The following is a 22581-nucleotide window of genomic DNA, read 5'->3' on the forward strand; positions in this document are numbered from 1 at the left end:
TCTATAATCAAGCCAAGCAAAATTAAGAAAATTGATTGCAATGTAATGAAAATGCCTAGTAACTCTCTTTCAAACACTAAATTTTACATTTAGCAGATTTTTGTACAGTAAATAAGTGGCAAATTTATGAACATTGTTAACAGTGCAGCCTGGTGAATACTGCGACCTTATAGTGAGCAGAGGGGGATGGAGGGGTAGTATGTGCGTGTGTCAACAGGTGTCACGCAAGAGGTTAGAAACCGTTTGGTCAAATAGGTTGGCAGCAGTTCGTGCCGTGCACTGGACCGCTTTAACTCGTGTGAAATCTGTGCATGTGCCAACGCATGCGCACTCAACCTTCCCTGTTAACCATAACTTAAGATATACTTAGAACATCATAATCACATGTATCGCGGATAGTCTGTTGACCCAACCCAACCTGAAATAAATCTTAAGGATAGCTTTAATTTCATTTGGTCATTCAGGGTGTCTTGCTGTCAGGGAAATCTGGAAGCCGGGAATTGTCAGGTAATTTACACGCGACTGAAAAAACCGGGAAATGTCAGGGTATTCGAGAAGGTGTACTGGAATTTTTGTATTTTTTCCTCACTACTGGAAGATTCTTTAAAATGTATAAAATTACTCTCCGTGAGACGAGAAAAGAGTATATGAATGACGAAAAATATCGTTATTGGTGGGGTTTTAATGATTGGTAAATTGATTTTAAGTACTACGTCAAATTTATGAAAAATATAAACAAGTACTAAAAACATTTGATATCCTCAGATTGATGTTTCTACCTTCATGTTTCGAAAGAATGGTTAATACTAATCTTCCGTTAGTTTAAAATTGTAGTGTTTAACCCTTAAACGGTAACGTTGGGTTACTCGTGCCTCGGCAAAAGTAACTCTCATTGGTAGCTCGAGGAGGGGGGAAGGGAGCCCGGCCGAACTGTGCTGGAAAAAATTGTATTGTAGTAGGCTACTAGATCCCTATGCGCCGACGCCGTAATCCTTTACCACCCGTCGTGAGGATCAGAGATATTTTCGAAAAGGCACGAGTGACCCGACGTTACCGTACATGACTGCGAAAAGTGCAAACCGTCACAGGATAGAAAGACTTTTTTGTGCTGCAGCAAGTGTCGCAAGCCTGTCTGCGAAGACCACAGATACGATACATGCATTGATTGCGTCTAATTATAGGCCAATCTCTTATATTTTTCTACTAAATTTTTTTTTAAACAATTCATGTCAAAATTACAAAATTAAAAATAAATGTCATTTTCATCAATAAATTGATTGAAAAATATAAAAATGTCTAATTTATTAAAAATTTCGTACATTACCCATTTTTTAAAACCGATTTTTCATGCTCAAAACTTAAGCATTCCATCCATTCGTGCGGCCATTCGGGTTTTTTTTTTGTTGAAGTACAACTCTTAAACTTTCATTTCCCGCTTGGATCATCAAAAAATATTAATTTTATCAAAAATTATGGCTATTTGAAAAAAAAAGCATTCGACACATTTTAAATTGCTTATTTAATTATACAGAATTAAAAAAAAAAAATCGGCATTATGGTGAATTATTTTTATTCTAGGATAGTTAATGAGTCACCATGAATTTTTTCAGATTTTTTAAAGCATTTTAAAGCTCTTTTTTAAGCATCGGCCACGAGTGACCCGACGTTACCATTTAAGGGTAGTCAAAATGATGTTACTCTCGAAGGGTTAATGATATAATTGGCAGTTGAGTTTAAGCAAAATTGAATTCACAGAAAAATCGGACTACTTTAACTTACGATGAAAACGTGTGATGTTTAATATTCAACTAATCTGCATGTCCAAAGTGAAGTATTGTTAGTGAAGTTAGGTTGAAACGAGTCCTGGAAAAATGTTTGTTTTCGTCTGGAAAACCCGGGAGATATCAGGAAATTTGATAAGTCATTGACTCTATACACCCTGTCATTCAAAAAGGGGGTGCGTGATTTAAAAAAATAGTTACACAAGCGCCCCTGCAAGATGATTATTCGTTCCTGAAACTGGAATGTAAATTCGGCGTATTGCCCCGTCGTACAGAATATTTTTGTAAATTTTGTGCGAAGCGACGATAGCAGCGGCACGGCGGCGGCAGCAAAAGATCTCCGTGGTGTGTTGTGACGAGGCTAGTCACGACTGGCCTTGACAGTCGACCCTACCACCACACAATTCTTGTGGCGCACACGAACACGCGGCGGCTGTAACCTATCCGCCACTATCGCGTTGCTACAAACGACCGGCTTGCCATTACTACACAATTCTGCGACCGTTTATGAGTTCTCCATACGTAGGAACAACGCTAGAGCCGCCGACTGCCGGCTACCTACAGGGGCGTAGCCAGCATTTTTTCCTGGGGGGGGCCTAGGAGGGACCGGCTTGACTTGAAAAACTAGCTTTGTCCACAATCATGCTCTTTTCAAATGAAATTTATATAATAATCAATAATCACGTAATACACAAAATATGAAACTTGCGTTGCTTTAATCACACGTTAATGTTGACATTAATATTAAACTTTGGCAATACCTTAAAAAATAATCAATTAATTTTTCATGGTTATTTAATCTAGTGACGAGTCTTTAAAGTTTACTTTCAGTAGGTACACAATTAAATAAGTCTTAGTTTTCTATTTTTTTCTGAAAATTGGCTCAACACTTTTTCAGTTTTAATTTTTGCCCGGTAATAAAAATATTTAACCGAGAAAGTTGCATTAAGGTACATCTGAGTTCCTCTTTTCCATGAACTATTTAATGCGATATATACACGTATATATATCGCAATATATATCGCATTATATAATTCATGGAAAAGAGGAACTCAGATGTACCTTAATGCACCTTGTTCGGTAAAACATTTTTATTACCGCTTTTAAATAGCCTTTTTGATGCCATCGAAAATATGATATATATTGTATTAAATAGGTCATGGGAAAACGAAATTTTTTTGTGCAAACATTTTTTTGTCCGACTTCAACTTCTATGATATATGGGTTAAGAAAAACCATTTCCGAAATGAGTAAATTAAAAAATCTGAAAAAGTTCTCAGAGAGTACCTTTAAGTAGTACTACTGTATAACCAATTATAAAACCGATCTTAGAAGATAAATGAAAAGTGGCTGAGTTGGTTGAGACTGCCTCACATTCTCACTTGAGGCGGTGGTGATAATGGTAGAAGCATACACTTTTTTTTTTGTTGCGCGGACCGAGTCCGCGGTTCGATTCCCAGCAAACGCTCCTATTAATTTTTGTTTATTTATAATTAAAATATGTTGAATGCTTATTTCTTGTAATGAACTTACGAATAAGTAATATTAACATTCTTGGGGGGGGGGGGGGGGGGGCGCCCACCCCTGCCCCCTCCTAGCTACGCCAATGGCTACCTACCACCACTTGTTGTTAGTTAGCTGTCTTCTTCCTTGGACCCTCGTCCAAACCTCACTGCGCTATTCGCAGCTCACATTAAAGACTTGCACTACGACGAATTGCTCGACTTTTTTTTACGCTTAATACGGGGAGCTCCGGGCGTTCTTTATAGGACTGCAATTTCAATATGCAGAAACATATATATTGATTACAGGACCGTGACTAGGCAATGCCCCCCCCCCCCCTGGGGCGCCCAATACAGTGGGTATAAAATGAAGTTGTAATACTTAATTCGGATTCGTAATCACGATTTCTTACTCTTTTGTTTTCGTACTGTATTGTCAGATGTATTCTTCAGAAAAATATGTTTCATTATTTATCCAGGTGGGACAATTTGCATCCTTGCCCCGGGACCTTTAAAAGCCTAGTTACGCCCCTGGTTGATAACCGTTTCAACAACATAATCAACCCTTCTACATAGCAGTCAATTTTTTCACTGTTTTCCACCAACGTTTCAATAGGTAAACGACATGACTATAATGGATAAAATAAATCAAATACACTAATCTGTATCGATGTTATTAGCATCATTTGGTATGCGTGTGTGTCGAGAAGCTGAGGCGATGAAACATAGGTTTATTTGCACAATTTGAATAACTTGACGTCACGAATTGACGAACAAGTAAGAGTTTTGCGTACAATATTTGATGACAAGTTTTTTTTTTTCATTCTACGAGCAGTCACTTTCACATGAGGCTGAAGTGAAAAAGTTGAGGAATTAATAATAACTGCCTGGCGAGAAAAACGATGAATGTATCGAGTTTCTTGGTTCAAAATTGCAAAGTATGATTGAATTAATTTCAAGTTTGCAAGTATTGGCGATATTATTGCACAATTGAGAATGTAACGCCGCTATTGTTGAATAAAAAAAAAGGTGTCGACAGAAAAAATTAATAAACATAGATTAAACGCTGAAATTGAAATTGGTAAATTTAGTCACAACATTCCTTGGCAGCGGTAATAAATGTATCGCAGCTCTAACTGATGGTATGCATTATAACCGAGTTGATCTGATTTACAAACGAATCAACACTGATTTTAAAAATCGGAAGAAACCGCAAATAAACCATCAAAAACAGAATGTGACAGTTCCATAAGTGTAATTACAAATAAATTTAAATGCGTTATTGGAAAATCGGAATTATGTTACTTAAGATTCATTTCAATCGATCTATGTGAAAAATGTGATTTACTAATATGGAACAAACTATACCTATACTGTGACACGGCAATTTGTGGTCTAGGTGTACAAGAACTAATCAAACTTAGTGTATCGCAAAGTGTGTACTACCGGTAACCCATCGCAAATTTTGAGTAAACGCGGTTCGGTGGATTACCGGGAGGCTCTTGGTTTACTATTGCGATTTCATAGAATACATGCTATTTCTTTATCGCTGCGTCTAATGAAAATGTATTTGAGTGTTTTTGACAGAATAGCGTATAGAATGGGTTTGTTAAGCTTTCTTTCGCATTAAGGATACATGGACTTCGATATTTGGGGATGTATACGACAACGTCCAAATTGATTAGGGCGCCCTCTTAAATCTGGCGGAATTTACTCTACAGTCGCGGGTTCATCGCATTTATGTTCTTACGTTTAACAGTATACTTTCATCCAAGTAATATGGATTCAAAACTGCTTTACCGCGTCAATACAACCAAAAATGTATTTTTAGCACTTTAACCTCAAAATTGCAATCTCGTCACGATTTCTTGAATTTCTTGATAAAAATTTCGGCTCGAAACTCGTGCGGATAGTATTCCTACGAAATGTACTATTTATGTAATACCACACTGGTTTATGCGCCTTTGTCTGCGTTCTATACGCAAAGTAATCGTTTCTGCGACAGTATAAATATAGACTATCGGAGTAAAGAAAAGAGTACTTTTATGTCCTAGTATTAAAAACTGCGCTTTTTTGCACTTCGTTTAATAAAAACCAACTCCCGAACCACACTTTCGTTACGTACAGAATCGCGAGCCTCAGTCTCCTTAGGCAGTTTTTTTACCATGCGTATTTACAATGAAAGTTCGATTTTCGAAGACGGTGAAGCGTGCATTAAGTGTTCTTTTATATTGAGATTTTGCAAATATTGGGTGATTCCATTGATAATTACAGTGCTCAACAGTAAGAATTCTTTGGATCTATAATACCTAATATATAATTGAACTGAAGTATTTTAAATAATCCGTCTCCTATATTTATTCATAACTACTGTCAATCGCACTTATTTCACTAACATCAAACGAATGAATTGAAAAATTTTCAATTTGCGTCAGTGAACATCGAAATGGGATATAAATAATAATTCCGTACGCGATAAAACAACAATTGAGTTATAAGAGGTTAATTATTTGTGAAATATAATTGTTCTCACAATTTACTTTGTTGAAAATAAAAAAATAAAAATAAGAAATCAGGAAACTTGTGTCAAAGTTATAAAACTTTTAGAACATCGTCTTTATTATTATGGGGGAAAACTGCGATCCTATGTATTTTGAATTGGATTTGCCCTTGGGCGAAAAAACATTACTCACAATTTACCATCGATTTTTCGTTCTTATTAAAGCTCATAACTGGAAGTTTTTTTTTTTTGACCAAACCTTGGCATGATCTTCAGAAAAAAGTCTTTTTCAGATTGAATTTGAGATGCCAGTAACTGGACTAAAAAAATGTCACGTGTTTTTGTAGCCCATGACATAACTAACCAATGTTGAAATAATGTTGTTGCAGGAAAACAAGGGAAAGATATACCGGAGGAGAAAAAAGATGACGGAGAATTGTGGGGTAATGTGGAGGCGCAGGCCGCCTTCCTAGGACCAAACCTTTGGGACAAAACGCTACCCTACGATGCCGACCTGAAGGTATTAAATCATGTATGTATACAGCCGTGATACGGTAAGAAGCCTAGGTCAAACTCAATCCGCAAGAAACCAAAGTGCCGTTTCCCTAGTTGTGCTTGTATCCAGTCGTGCATGCATGCGTGTGTGTGTGTGCGTGTGTCAATGAGATACGTGTTCACATCCTCTGCCCGCTCATACGGACCCTGAGAATTCAACTCACCGGGTGATTACAATCTCATCGCACTGATCGGAATCCTCCTATCAAATATATAACCATAATTGATAAACCAATTTAAATACCGATACTGGAAATAACGATCTATTCGTAGCTGCACTACTTCAGTAATCTTTCATTGCGTGAGTGAGTATAAAGCCGTTTTTCACTATTTATGTTGCGCGAATAAATTATAGAGTCTGAAACTGTATTACCGATATTAATCAGCGTACAAGTGGAACATACCCGGATACTTTCCGTCACTTAACACACTACAAATCATTGTTCAGCTAACAAGCGAGACATTTTGTATTCAACATGCCACAACGATTTATGCTTCTAATGGGTCGATTAGTCTATTTGCAAGAATCGTGATTGTGTCTATTTACCTGATCGCAAATGTTGATCGAGCGCAATTCAAATCATCGCATTACGATTCTTATCGTTTATTTATTACCTTAAACTGCTTCAGTACACACGGAATATTTCAAAGCATTATATTTTGGCTGCGTTAGGCAAGTTACACCACGGAGCGTAATCTGTGTTACCGACCGTTGCTGAAACGTCGATAAAACAAAAATCCACTTTCCGGATCTAACAAGGTACCGCAAATTTGCTCGAGAGTACCCGTCCACACATTCAAAACTGCAAATGCATGTGTGTATATGTTGTATTATTGTAACACCCGTCACCGCAAGAACAACAATTGCTTCTTTTTCCCGTCTGTTGTGGCGTTTTGTTCCCGTTTCTACGTTTGTTTTTAGCATATTTTCATTTGACAGTTTTATTTTCCGTAGACCCGTGTCCATCTTGCGCACTTTTGTATAACACAGGATATCAAACTTTACGGATTAACTCTGTATTTTTTTTTCAACGTGGTTGTTTTGTTTCACGTGTAGAATTTTTGCCTTTCGACTTGGTGACGTATCAGCATAAACGAAGCGTGGTTTTAGGACAGAATGTGAAGTGACGTGAATGCATTTCCAAGTTTGCGTTGAGTCTATCGAAGATATCGCTTATATACCAGGTGGTTCTAGAGATTTATATACTGAAGTTTCCGTTTTTCTGTTCGCTAATTTTGATTGCGATCGTTTAGGCGAAAGATTCATCCACCAAGTTCCTCACTTTCCAGGTTACCGTGTACTCGTTTCTGAAAAAAGTGTTTGTATTTGAAACGAAAAAAGAAAAAACATTCGAGATTTGAATCAATTAGAAAAACGAATGTCAAAAAAGTTGGTTGCAATTATCGATTCTCTGCTGACTAAACATCAATTTCAATATACTTTGGAAATAATTACATGCAATTCGCGAGATGTACGAACCAACGTCGAAAGCAAATTGCACTCCCGATTTCTTTATGTACGTATTTCAATTCACATGCGATCACATTCTTTATCGGTGTATTCGGCCAACGAGAGTTCAAGGTCCCCGCTTCCATGGATCACTGTAATCTTATTTACACGGACAGTTTGAACATAGTGTGTATAGAAAGTCAGAGCCTCGAAGATACGTGTTCGTATTCGTGGAACTAGTCCGCGAGGATCATTCATTTTTCGACTAATTCACGCGCAACACTTGGGTGATCAAAGTTTTGTCTCGGCATCTTGATTGTCGAAAAATATTGAAAAAAAGAGTTAAAAATGGTGTTAAAAATAAAAGTAAAGGAAGAAATACAAGAAAAAATGTAACTAAAAGCGGATGAAATAATCATGAGACTACACAAGTCCATAGGAACAAATTCACCACTTTTCTACGCTGTTTATTTCATTTTTCGATACTTGGTTTGATCTTGACCTCAACGTTACTCGAACAAATCTGCCGTCGAATAGTGTGAGTGCATGTAACGTTATCGGTACCAAAAGCACCCGAATGACGAGTGACGAGATGTGCAGTGTTTGGTCCATCGAATGTTTCTCGTTGACGCAATTCTTGATCAAAGTGACTTCTACACACTTCTTCGCCGAGAACTTCACTTGACCATGTTAACAAGTATTGTTAGAAATCCATTAGCCAAGGTTGTTCGTGCAGTCGTAATGCTACATATGTGCGTCATTAACAGTAGGCGGACAACTATATGTTCGACGTTTTGTGATTATACAGTTGGTACTTTACACGATTGCATACTGCGATGCAAAACCGCGGGTTGTCTTTGATCGTAGGAGGGGAAGACGTAATTGTTTGGTTGATGGAAGTCACGATTACCATGCGATGATCCTTGTTAGTATTATTATTGTATAATTTACCAGTATCGGGGATGTTACTGACTGTGGTAAAATTCAATATTGAGAATTGAGCTTATTGTCAGCCTTCGTCAAATACAATTACTTGTGGTTTCAATTTTGTCGCCATTGAAAGCAAACTTCAAGCAAACGAGTGAACATTTTGCCGACCACTCCATTGACGAAATGAAAAATCCAGTGGTTGATGAATAATTAGGTTATGCCGGAAATTTGTATATAAAGCTTTCTTAACAGCTTGTCAGCCTTGTATTTTAAATTAGAACCTTGTGGCCATAGGTATCAAAGTCACCTGAAGTCATTGAATCTCACTGAAAGGCTTTCATTCTTCGGAGAAGACTGAAAATAGTTATCAATTGAAAGAATGCTCAAGCAGCTTCCCTTTCTACGGCCGATAGTTCCTGAACTCTTCTCACAGTCACTCATAGTATTATTTTGAAACCTTGTTTTGAACTCGCTCTTATACCGTGCTGCCATGCACACATTTGCTATTTTGTGGATTGTTAATAAAAGCTGAGTGAAATACTAAAATGTACAACATTCAGGTGTTGTAAACAGCAATCTTCCCATTACATTCACAATGTCTGGAGTTGCGAAAATGAAACTTGAATATCCAAATTCCTGGTTTTCGCGATTACGCCTTTTACAATTAGTTGTACACTACAGTTTAAACATGGCAATAAATTAGTGCATCTACTTCAACGTTGGTTATCGGTATGAACTCGAGCCTGCGTGGTAAGTGTACTGCTTAAGATTAGAAGAGATCTAATATCACAAGAAAAATGCAATATCATCTATAACTTTTGAACCAGCTTTTGCGCATAAATTATACAAGAATACCTTATCCTTGCGTAAAGAATATTCTTATTCGTTTTCGCCGATTGGTAACCAAAAATTACACTATTAGCTACAATCGTAAGCTTCACTTCCGTTTAGTAGTTTATCATATGAGTTAGAAATATTTGTGTAATATTGATCAAGTTGTCAGATCGATGAATTATTATTTTCACGGTATTCGTGAAGCGGTACATTCCTTGAGTGGTTAGTCGGAATGGAAAATGTATTCTGATTCGACATGGAGAATAGTTGCCTGTTGAATAACTAAACACGTAAAACAAATAACAAGCAAAATCCGAATATTTTTCTCACTTCTTCACCATTTTAGATTTCGTAAATCAGACCTCAGATTCGTGATCAATCATCGAACAAACCTCCAAGTACCAATTTTCATAAAAATCCGAATGTTTTAGTCTTTTCTTAGCTTATCGAATATGCCAAATTTAAATTTTGTGAATTTGACTTTCGATTCCTGATTCAGTGATTCAAAAAACCTTACGGTACCAACTTTCGTTCAAATCTATTTATCCATTCTCGAGATATCATAATTTTTTTTTTTTATATACTGGAATTTGTTGTTTAAATAGTTCAAAAGGCGCTGAACCGACCAAAGCCGAAATCCAACAAGTTCTAAGTTTGGAAAAGCCGCGTCGATTGTAAACAAAATCATTGAAATCTGGTAACTCGATCTCGAGATATCGTCGCTGATAATCTATAAATTTCATAACGTTGCATAACACCGATGAATTCAGACATTGTGAAGTATATGTAAAAAATTTTATAACCAAAGAAAAATTATACAAAAAATTATTGATAAAGTCAAAAATACTTTCTGCAAGAGTTTTCATTGTTGATAATGATATTATTGATAATCACGCATGCAGGGAATTATGTACAGCATAAAGGCAACTGAAGGCAACGCTACTAGGGCACGCTCTCCAGAGTTGAGCAGTCGAAGACCATCGAGTAAAAGATCTGCAGCGGCGCTGAAAAGCCGTATTACAGTCACGTCATTTGGAGAGCTTGCAAACGAGATTAAAATTTATTTTCAGTACGTGGACCTGGACGAGTTCCTCTCGGAGAACGGCATTCCTGTTGACGGGGTTACCGGGGGTGGCCAGGGACCGATGCCAGGTAGTCAACTTCACAAAATGAATGCTGAAGCAGGCGGACATCAAGGGCCGGCGGGTCTTCACCTCGAGGTGACAAAAAGCGAACGGTCACCCTCACCTAGCGAATGCTGTTCGCCGGACACGCTGAACCCTCCATCACCCGCAGACTCGAGTGAGTATGATAACTTGCCCGAAAATAACGCCATCGATCCGTCGTTACGCCCCCGCTGATCTCCGGAAACTAGAACCGATTGAGTAGGATGCAAAGCTGGTATCGAAGAGCCACTCTTCGAGGCGAAGACACTTACAAGGAAGGTATCCCAGGTCGATCTCTCCGATTTCATTTCTTTTGTAATATGTTGTAGTAGACTAGAAACTAAGCGACACGTGTTTTTTTTTGATCTGTCATTAAACCGTTCAAGAGGGTGAAACCACCCTCCAAAGTGAGGCATGTCAAGGAGTGATGTGGCAGTTTTTTTTTTTTTTATAACTGAAAAAATGTTCTTGTGGATGAAACTGCCAAATCGTCACTTGACATGCCTTACTTTGGAGGGTGTGTTTTATCCCCTTAAAGTGATTAATGGCAGATGAAACAAATACGCGTCGCTTAGTTTTTAGTGTATAATAGCTTATTACCAAAGAAATCAAATTGGAGAGATCGACCTGGGTTACCTTCCTTATTGGTGTTCGAGATCATACTTCTTATTCCTCCTTCTTGAGATCAACGGCTGCGAAGGCGACGGTTTATGGTTAATAAGTCTAACCTTGGGCCTTGTCGGTTTCCTCGATGGCGCTTTTGGTGATAACAGCGGTGGACTCGTCGTCAACAATACAATTTGGATTATCTCTTGTAGCCCTGTCCATGGCCTCATCCGGGCGAGACTTTGATCCTCGCACGCGTGCCTTTTCTGATGAGGAACTAAAGCCTCAGCCGATGGTTAAGAAGTCTCGGAAACAGGTGAGTCCACCATACAGTGATAATGTCTTGCCCTCAAGCAAGTTGAAGGCGGTTTAAAATATGCAACCATTATTTAGTAGCACAGGACAACTCTCAAACGCATATGAAAACATTTCGGACGTTCAGGGTTTTAGTGATTTCAAGTCATCAGGTAAAACCCATACTCTGTTTCGTGATAGTTCATCTATTCTTTCTAACGAAATCGAATTCGGAATGACTTCTCTACTAATTGCCAGAAGCTTTATAGCTATTGACATTTGAGGTGTGTACTGTATTACTACTAGTTATAGGTTGTGTGTTTCAGTAGTACATGCTTTCAATTGCGACTTGCTTCGTGTACAATTATTCACAATTAGCGTAGTGTCGTTTACAGGGGGAATATTTGGGCGAACAATGACAATCCAAAAGCACATTGATAGTTAAAGGAGTACCGATAATGCGGTACATGAGATTTTTTTCGCGGTCTTTTATAGGATCTTCAATGTTCCGATTCAGCATCTACAAGTAACTTCTCGTATTGAAACAAACCTGAAGGACACTGCGATGAGACTTATTTACGCGGGAAAAATAATTGTTCTCCAAATTGCAGAATAATCGTGATACCATTAAACGTGACTTTGCGACGCTGCACAATGTACGTCCCGAGTATTTTTCCAGCGACCATGAGTGCTTGCGGATGTGGCAATCGCGTGCGACGAGAGACACCGGAGGCCATCGAGTCGGTCTTTATGCTGGTTTCTCTCGTTTCGTGATAGCTACTTCGAGCGAATGGGTCCCCTGCCTTCGCCCATCTCCTTCCGCACCCAAGTCACATTCAATCACTTCATTTCCTACGAATCCCGAACAGCAGCGCTGAATTCTCAGTGGTTCACCCTCTGGTATGAATGCGTAACGCTGTTGTGTTTGATGTCTCAGTTCGTTCCGGATGATTTGAAGGATGACAAATACTGGGCGCGACGCAGGAAGAACAACATGGCTGCCAAGAGGTCCCGGGATGCGCGCCGCATGAAGCAGAACCAGATTGCCCTGAGAGCCGGCTTTCTTGAAAAGGAGGTAAGCCCAGATCATAGACTTGCTTAAATTGACTATCACACGGGGCTGCGTGAAAACAAAATTTGCTGGTGGTCTCTGAAAATTTACACAAAGCATCAACTTGTATGACAATTCTAGAAGCAGCATGGCGGTAAAAGAATCGAAAATTATTCGGTTATTTTGTAAGTACAACCTATAAATTTACTTTGTGATCCTCCATATCAAAATAGCAACGATACGAAACTTGTGGTTAAATTAGCTAATAAAAATAAAACTGGAAAATAAAAAAAATCACGACCAACTCAAACAGGTTACCGAAAGCCCCACGGCTCACTTCAAATTTTCAGACTCCATTTTGATCGGATCTCGATTAAATTATCTTATGTTTTCTATCGATTTATCAGTCGTGTGACGGATAAAGATAGAATCATCGCTCAATTTTTGCTAATAGTCGTTACAACTAATCCCGTTGAAACCGCAATCCTTGCTTTCAATAAATACGACGCTCGGCCATATTGATTAAAGTATGTCAATTAAAACGAACATTAGTGTCGCTGTAGGATATGTCCAGACAAATACGTAACTACTTTCTGATTGGGCCCGCCATTTTCAGCCAATTCCTATGCAAACAGCGTGTTTTGAAGTAAATGCCGTAGCATGTTGGATTGCCTACGTCCAAGGGGAACAAATATGGATAAAACAAACCTACCGGTTCCATAATCACTTCAGTCAAGTCGAGTGGTATAATCACTTTAACGTGACAAACAACGAAATAACTGCTTGACCAAACCCACAAAACTTGGCAAAACGGGCGGTTCCAGCTTACTTACGAGGACTTTAAACGCGCTAGTTGCCGATAACTCGTACCGATACTTGTTTTCCTCAGTGGTAGGCAACCCAACACACTGAGGCGTTTACTTGGAAACACCTTGTACATGGTGGAGCGTCCTGTGTTTCCCACTTCAAATGAACCGCGCTACGATTCTAATCTGATAGAAAATGGCGTATCAGCAAATAAAGGGGGGCGGGGGGCAGACACTTATAGAACGACACTACTGAAAACCGTCAGACCGTCAGTGTATGTACACGTCCATTGGTGACAGGCTGTATTAGTGGCATATTGTGCGGTCTATGGATTCCGCGGCTGTATATCAAAGCTATTTTTAGCGGTCCCGCCTCGCAAAGACGCGCTCTGGGCTCCCGGTTTCAGGGTCGCCGGTCGAAATGTATAACGATTGGTTGAGAAATTCGACAGAATAGCATCGCTGACGAATACAGACGTGTACATATTATACTTAGACAATTCGGCCCGCGGTTTTGATCGACACGGCCGACTGATCGTGCAGCCGGCGATCCCCGCGGTGCAGGTTACGTCCGGTTATCCGATATTTCAACGACCATATCTGGTTATCATCTGATATCTGGTCTGCTAGTCTAGACTAGTTTCGATCGTAGAGCAACGCGTCCGACGCGGCGGCAAGGCGGTAGCATATTTATTTTCAAATAAAAAATCGTACGACAACAGCGACTGATCGAGTATCGAGCTTTTTGAGTTCATTGAGAAATTTCTATATTTTTGCGTTCATTTTAAAAGCTGCGCTTTGTTTTCTTCAGACACGATTAATTAATAGACTGTATGAATTTCACGTAACTTATTTTATGTATCAAAACAGCTTACGACAAAGGTTTACATCTTGTTCGCATTTCAATCGTAATTTTTTAAATTCAATTTTAATCGGTTGTCTTCTTTTCTTCGTCTAATGCGATAGTTGAGTAATTTAATTTTCTTGAGAATATCTATCAAACAATCACAAACCGATTCACTTGATCAAACGTGTCTCTTTACAATTACTTTCCATTCTTCAGGTAACAAAATTACTTTCAACATGATTTTCCACTTCTTCCTAACTTCGTGCCTTTTCCACTATTCAACAAACCCATTTACGAATAATTGATTATTTTCTTGAAGGAATTGAGGTTTCCAGAATTCTAAGCTCGCTGCTCGTTACTCCATAAAAACATATCGCTATTTGTTTTACAAATAACTTTACCTCAGACACTACAATTTAATCCAAAACAAAAGAAAATTCAAAAAGTTGCAAGAAAATAGAGAATTGCTACAATTTTATGCAGCATGATCCCCAAATTCTGAAGAGGCCACCTGGTAGCAGTGAATATTCTGCATTTACTGAATAAATTTATTACATTACGAATACTAATAATTACTAAAAAAAGAAATTATTATTTTAAAAAAGCTTTCTTATCGCATGTTTTTACTTCACATTGACTTGTGACGAAACGAAAGTCCGATTCTTGACATTTATGTTGCAGAAAAGAAAAAAAGAAAAAATAATAGAAAGGACAGGTCGCTGAAATTATAGTCTTGTCTTTCCTGCAAATTATCGTTAATCGATTTTAAATTTGTTGATGAAAGAAGGCTCGAGTAAAATGATATATGTATATTTTTGCCTATTTTTAGAACAAAATAAGAATCGTAAGCGAATAAATTAATATTTAGTGCTTTTCTTCTAATTTTTTCAGAATATGGGCCTGCGGCAGGAGCTGGACAGATTAAAGAACGAGAACATACTCCTACGTGATAAGCTGAGCAAGTACACGGACGTCTAACCAACGGCCTTTCAACGTCTACCTAACTTACAAATAATGTAGTCCGGATTGCATCGGGGCCCCTGCAGGATCCTGGCGATCGTCCGCAAAATACGTCACACATACAGAAACCAAGAGTTGAATGCTAGATTACATAGCGACAGGTGAAGTGCGAAAACGAGTCAAGGAGAGCACACTAAGAAAGACGGCGAAGAGGGCGAAGAAGAAAAAGGAGAGACGGTGGAGAAGAAGGAGAAAAATATACAAACACATCACCCACATGCCTAAACACAAGCAAGCATGATGGTAATAAACCAGTAGCGTAATTGAAAAAATTAATAAATATACGAAAAATTTCTTCAACGTGTCACTAGCAGCCACCTCCCTCCCCCCAACCCACTCCCTCCTCCGCCTCCAAAGTTCCTCTCCTCTTTCCCACCCCCGACACCCAATTTGTACACAGTTATTGTATAACTGTATCTAGTTATTGTATAACGATGTACAAATTGGGTGGCGGGGGTGGGAAAGAGAAGAGGAACTTTACACAGTTATTGCATAACTGTATTGTGACGGGACGCCTTGCCGGCGTACCGGCACCTGACGGTCAGCCCGAGCTCCCCAAATATTATGCTTGTCGGGACGAGCCCAAATCTTGCGACACACTCGGTAACCCCACCACGTACCAATAAACCAACCAAATTACGCGATTTACCGTGCTCCCTCCTCAAGGGACACGGCCAATCACTATTCGCAAAATCTGCGAAACTAGACGACTAGCAGGTATAAAAGTCGAGCACAAATGTGGCTGGACATCTATTCATCATCTATCGTATATCGTACGCAGAGTAGATCAGTTATTTCGTCCGACTCAGGACACATCCGCACATTTGCTTGGTGGAGCACGACATCTCAACGAGGAACCAGCAGTCGACACAACTCACGATCACGAGACGTGGACTCGTCACTGCGAGAATCCTCGAACACCACTCTCAATCGAAGGAGGGTATTCAACATATTTGACGAATTTCGTCTCTTTTTAATAAAAGTCCGCAGGTACTAGGGAGCCGTATCTGAACTAAGCTCAGCATTGCGACTGACGCATGACGTCAGAACTCAGATACGGTGATCGTCGCAGAATCCTCTGACCCATAGGTAGGGCCCCAGAACTTATAAAGAGCCTCCTGCATTGCGACATGATGTCTTGATATGGGCGACGGTATATTTGCGTAGAATTCCCGTCCTTATGACAACCGCGCTATCATATAAACAATATTCTGTCTTGCCATCTGCAAAACAAATCATTGTCAATACCGAATAATAACTCAACAATAACGATTTTCTATCGTCAAACACCGTCCTTCTGACCAACACGCTATCAAATAAATAATATTCTGTCTTGCCATACGCAGAACAGATCATTATCAATACCAAATAATAAACCGTCAACGACGATTTTCTATCGTCAAACACCGTCCTTCTGACCACCATGCTATCACGTCAATAATATTCTGTCTTGCCGTTTGCGAAACGAATCATTATCAAACCAAATAAGAGAAACCAATTCCTTCTTACCTTTCAACAATATTTTATACATTATAAGAAAAGTAAATTCACGACATTCTTTCCTGTCATAGATCCCAATTCTTGGGGACATAACATAATCATTAGTCAAAGATTTCCTCTTGAAAAACAAATTTCTCGCCTCACGAGTAAATCGCTCATTGCGATTATTCCGTGTCTTGCTTCAAAAGCACGGAACAAGTTTGACCCTCAACCGTTCACACGGCCTGTGATGATGGGTTTATTCCACTCGTGTCATTGCACATGAGAGGGATGAAACAACTTCTGAGGCTATCTCGAAAACCAATTTAGAACGGTCAAACTCAAGCAACCTCTTCCAGGAGTTCATCAGAGAATTAAGAAGTAACTATTTTTCACCTTCCTTCCGAGTCCAGAGACCGAATCCTGCCGTTCTACTTACGAGACAGGAAATTCTTAAATTTAATACGATATTCGAGTTTGTACAAAACCACCGCGTTACTTTTCATATTACGTATGAAACTCTCGCGATATTCGGCGGATAAATGAACTCGAATCGTTTCAGTATACAGTTATTGTATAACTATGTACAAATTGGGTGGCGGGGGTGGAAGTGCGTATTTTTTCTCCTTCTTCTCCACCGTCACTCTTTTTTTTTCTTCGCCGTCTTCGCCGTCTTTCTTGGTGTGCTCTCCTTGACTCGTTTTCGCACTTAACCTATCGCTATGTAATCTAGCATTATTTATGTATATATATATAGACCGAAAATATTTCTAATCAGCACTGATGAACATTTGGAATGTAATTATGAACCGTTCACCTATCGATTGGTTTTCATCGAACCACCAATGAAACATTGGAAATAAATTATGTATAATATACAATAGAATTATTAGAATTATTAGAATTCTATTGTATCTTATGTTAAACGTCACAGACACTGATCATTTTATTTTCTAAGATCATAAGCAACAAATTATTGATAAAAGTTGAAAAAAATTTTTAATGTTTCCAAGTTTCGCAACAATTAATTGAACTTCAGTGTACAAGGAACAACGAATAATTATACGAAATAATTCACCTATAATCTGCCAGTTACGACATCTCAAGATCAATTCACAACATAATACTAATATCAAAATAAAGTAATTCTGCTGAAATGCCCAATAAAACTGAAATTGGTCAATATTAGAGCGAAAAGCAATGATCTCAAGAAGAATTTTTTACCGGTTTCGTGTTGACATAGAATACGAGATGTCCACTTGAAAAGGCCCAGTAATTGATGATAGTTTTAAGGAGGCATATCGGTAAGTGCTATTTCCGGTTTTTAGCCACTGTCACCGTCTAATCTGTGCGAGATTTAAGTAACCTAATATAGCCGGTGATAAAAGCCTTAAATTTTTGTAAAACATTCTTTTGGCAGAGGGATAAAGGGTGAATTGAACGAAGGAATAGATTTTATTTACAGATGCGTGGTCGTGCTGTGTATATAAAATATAATAATTAAAGGAGAAGAAGAGAATTATTTTACTCAATATAATTGATTGAATTTTATTTCTCTTGAGGATCTCACTTTTTTATTCATATATTATATTATATTATATTATATTATATTGTATTATATTATATTATATTATATTATATTATATTATATTGTATTGTATTATATTATATTATATTATATTATGTCATATTATATTATATTATATTATATTATATTATGTGATAATTATTATTATTAGACATCGCGTCGTTGTGACAGAGCCGGGTGGAAACCATAAGTTCTTCACTAGCTATGTATCAAAAATTTGATTTACACTGTTTAGTTACGTTGTTCTTTGTATGTGTATTCTTTTTTTTCCTTTTTTTCACTGCTCTCGCGTCCTAAACTATACGCGAGTTTAATAAGCTCACGCATATCCGTATAAATTTCACACAATTGTAATAATTCTATTGTATATTATACATAATTTGTTTCCAACGTTTTATTGGTGGTTCGATGAAAACCAATCGATGGGTGAACGGTTCATAATTACATTCCAAATGTTCATTAGTGCTGATTAGAAATATTTTCGGTCTATATATATATACATAAATAATGCTAGATTACATGGCGATAGGTTAAGTGCGAAAACGAGCCAAGGAGAGCACACCAAGAAAGATGGCGAAGAGGGCGAAGAAGAAAAAGGAGAGACGGTGGAGAAGAAGGAGAAAAAATACCCACTCCCACCCCCGCCACCCAATTTGTACACAGTTATTGTATAACTGTATATAGTTATTGTATAACTATGTAAAAATTGGGTGGCGGGGGTGGGAGTGGGTATTTTTTCTCCTTCTTTTCCACCGTCTCTCCTTTTTCTTCTTCGCCGTCTTCGCCGTCTTTCTTGGTGTGATCTCCTTGGCTCGTTTTCGCACTTAACCTATCGCTATGTAATCTAGCATTATTTATGTATATATATATATAGACCGAAAATATTTCTAATCAGCACTAATGAACATTTGGAATGTAATTATGAACCGTTCACCCATCGATTGGTTTTCATCGAACCACCAATGAAACGTTGGAAACAAATTATGTATAATATACAATAGAATTATTACAATTGTGTGAAATTTATACGGATATGCGTGAGCTTATTAAACTCGCGTATAGTTTAGGACGCGAGAGCAGTGAAAAAAAGGAAAAAAAAGAATACACATACAAAGAACAACGTAACTAAACAGTGTAAATCAAATTTTTGATACATAGCTAGTGAAGAACTTGTGGTTTCCACCCGGCTCTGTCACAACGACGCGATGTCTAATAATAATAATTATCACATAATATAATATAATATAATATAATATAATATAATATAATATAATATAATATAATATAATATAATATAATATAATATAAGATAATATAATATATGAATAAAAAAGTGAGATCCTCAAGAGAAATAAAATTCAATCAATTATATTGAGTAAAATAATTCTCTTCTTCTCCTTTAATTATCATATTTTATATACACAGCACGACCACGGATCTGTAAATAAAATCTATTCCTTCGTTCAATTCACCCTTTATCCCTCTGCCAAAAAAATGCTTTACAAAAATTTAAGGCTTTTATCACCGGCTATATTAGGTTACTTAAATCTCGCACTGATTAGATGGTGACAGTGGCTAAACACCGGAAATAGCATTTACCGAATGCCTCCTTAAAACTATCATCAATTACTGGGCCTTTTCAAGCGGACATCTCGTATTCTATGCCAACTCGACACCAGTAGAAAATTCTTCTTGAGATCATTGCTTTTCGCTCTAATATTGACCAATTTCAGTTTTATTGGGCATTTGAGCAGAATTGCTTTATTTTGTTATTAGTATTATGTTGTGAATCAATCTTGAGATGTCGTAACTGGCAGATTATAGGAGAATTATTTCATATAATTATTCGTTGCTTCTTGTACACTGAAGTTCAATTAATCGTTGCGAAACTTGGAAACAATAAAACATTTTTCAACTTTTATCAGTAATTTGTTGCTTATGATCTTAGAAAATAAAATGATTAGTGTCTGTGACGTTTAACATAAGATGTTCGTAGAAAAATTCGAGATGAAATCGACTCCAGCGATTGTCTGCTTATTTTACAAATTCTAAGCTGTCGTATGGTTTTTTATAAACCGTAACCTTCCGACTTATTTCGAAAAATTCTCGGAAACTCTTATTAGCGTGAAATTTTAAACATCTGACAGCGAATTGAGAAATATTGTGCACAGTTTTTCAGGGTTCCATAACTTCAGTGTTGGGTCTAGTGATACAGTCATCATTCGGATTTAATAACGGTAGCCATTTATTTTTTTATTCTTGTGCTGTTGTGTTTCGAATAGAAGGATGAGTCGTCTCCATTTTAAAGAATTCGAAAGTTGCTAATGAATTTCTGATCCTGGACCGCAACAGAAGCGCGTTTCTCTCTCTTTTTATCTCTATCACTATTTCCATCATCCTATTATGACCCTTTACAATCATGTGTGTAGCAAATATTTGCATATCAATTTGTTATTAGTGAATTAAGAAAATTCGTCTGAGATGGTCAGTATAGTGTAATTTATTTCAACGCTTCCACCGGACCCGGCCGGCCATCTTCAGGCTACAATGAAGCAAAAAAAAAATAAAAATTGCTAAACAATTGTAAAATATTTGTAATTTGTTATTAGTATTATTAGCGTTACTACTGTTATTATAATGATACTATTATTGATATTATCATCAGCATTTTTTTTATTTCCATCATAATTGTTATTGTTATTAAAGATATTGATGTTATTGCTGCTGTTAATGATGATGCTCTTGATGATAAGTGTATAACTGTTTTTACAAAATAGGCATTACTATTCTTAACGCTTCCTATGTCTGCTTCTTGCTATACCCAAACTCGATCCTGGCAATGCTTGTTTAATTACAGAAAGCATCGCACGAGTCAAACTTTCGATCAATTTGTTATTGCGTTTGGAAATCACACTGCCGTCTTGGGTTTTATTTTGTTTTTCGTGCAACATTAACTAAATAAAATTCGAATTTTTTTTATTATTACAAGAACTAAGTGACCACTCATCTTCGGCCTTTACTTCCAAGAATAGTTGAAACTCCCCCCCGTCTGACATTTTTCAAATTGATTTAAATTTCGTGAATTCATAATCACAGCTCTTCCCTCAAGGAAAAAACCCTCAATTTTTGGGAGTAAGCCTCAAAATTTAGGGGTTTACCCCCAAAAATTGAAGGTAGACCATCATTAATGGAGGGTTTATCTCCAACAGTTGGAGATTACCCCTCAACAATTGAAGGTTCATTCCCAAGAGTTGAAGGTGAACCCTCGACGGTGAAGGTGAAGCCTCAACGTTGAAGGTAAACCCTCAACGATAAAGGTTAATTCCTAACAATTGAGGGTTCAATCCCTAAGACATGAAGTTGAACCCTCGACGTTGAAGGTACACCTTCAACGATGCGGGTAATTCATATCTTCAAAATTTAACTGATGGTGAATGTGAGGGTGAACTATCAACATTGCGGGGATTGTCCCCTGCCACCCCAAGGGATACACCTAACTCTTCTTGAGGGTAAACTCTGAAATTTGGGTGTCAACGCGAAAATATAATATGTAAAATATTGGCGGTGAACCCTTGATTCCATTGCAGGGTAACATGAACCGTGAAATTTCCAAGGTAATTCTTATGATATTCGTTTAAGTTCTATTATTCTCAATAACATTGTTGAAAGTGTGTAAATTCGAAAATTTGGTGATTTCGAAAAATTAACGACGGAGCCGGGAATCGAACCTGGCGTCTAGAGATGCTTAGCCGGAGCCTTACGCCACTAGACCACCTAGCCGCCCTGACTCTGTTGTCGTTAATTTCTCTCATCACCAGTGAGTTCGAATTTGTTTTCGTGTGCCCGGGTATGTATATGGTGAGAATTTTCGTCCCTTCAAGCACCAGTAAGAATATAATGTGTAGGTGAAATATTTATATCTGAAATTCTTTTTGCTTCTGATGGAAGGCCCCGTAAGACAAGCAAAGCCGTCTAATAACTGAAACGCGGATGCGCATATCATTGTTTTTACTAGAAGAATATTGTTGAAAGTACGTAATATCATAAATTTGGTGATTCCAAAAAATTTCACAAACATTTCACCTACACATTACATTCTTACTGGTGCTTGAAGAGACGAAAATTCTCAATATTCTCAATAACATCTGAAATGATCTATCTATATATTATTT

At 37.7% G+C, this 22581-nt stretch overlaps 1 protein-coding gene across 16 annotated transcripts in view; it reads left to right on the plus strand.

Moving 5' to 3' along the window:
* Window positions 1-15636, plus strand: part of LOC107225971 (thyrotroph embryonic factor) — a 223708-nt gene extending 208072 nt beyond the window's left edge. For 11 of the 16 annotated variants that reach the window (XM_046746151.1, XM_046746152.1, XM_046746153.1 and 8 more), the window contains 5 exons: window positions 6173-6315; window positions 10623-10854; window positions 11492-11640; window positions 12556-12693; window positions 15214-15636. In XM_046746151.1, coding sequence (XP_046602107.1) covers window positions 6173-6315; window positions 10623-10854; window positions 11492-11640; window positions 12556-12693; window positions 15214-15300 — 749 coding nt within the window. In that variant the 3' untranslated portion in view covers window positions 15301-15636. The remainder of the gene's footprint in view (window positions 1-6172; window positions 6316-10622; window positions 10855-11491; window positions 11641-12555; window positions 12694-15213) is intronic. The other 5 variants (XM_046746140.1, XM_046746139.1, XM_046746148.1 and 2 more) reach the window with 5 other exon arrangements.
* Window positions 15637-22581: the final 6945 nt, after the last annotated feature.

This window comes from Neodiprion lecontei, chromosome 7 (assembly GCF_021901455.1).
Source record: "Neodiprion lecontei isolate iyNeoLeco1 chromosome 7, iyNeoLeco1.1, whole genome shotgun sequence".
Lineage (NCBI taxonomy): Eukaryota > Metazoa > Arthropoda > Insecta > Hymenoptera > Diprionidae > Neodiprion > Neodiprion lecontei.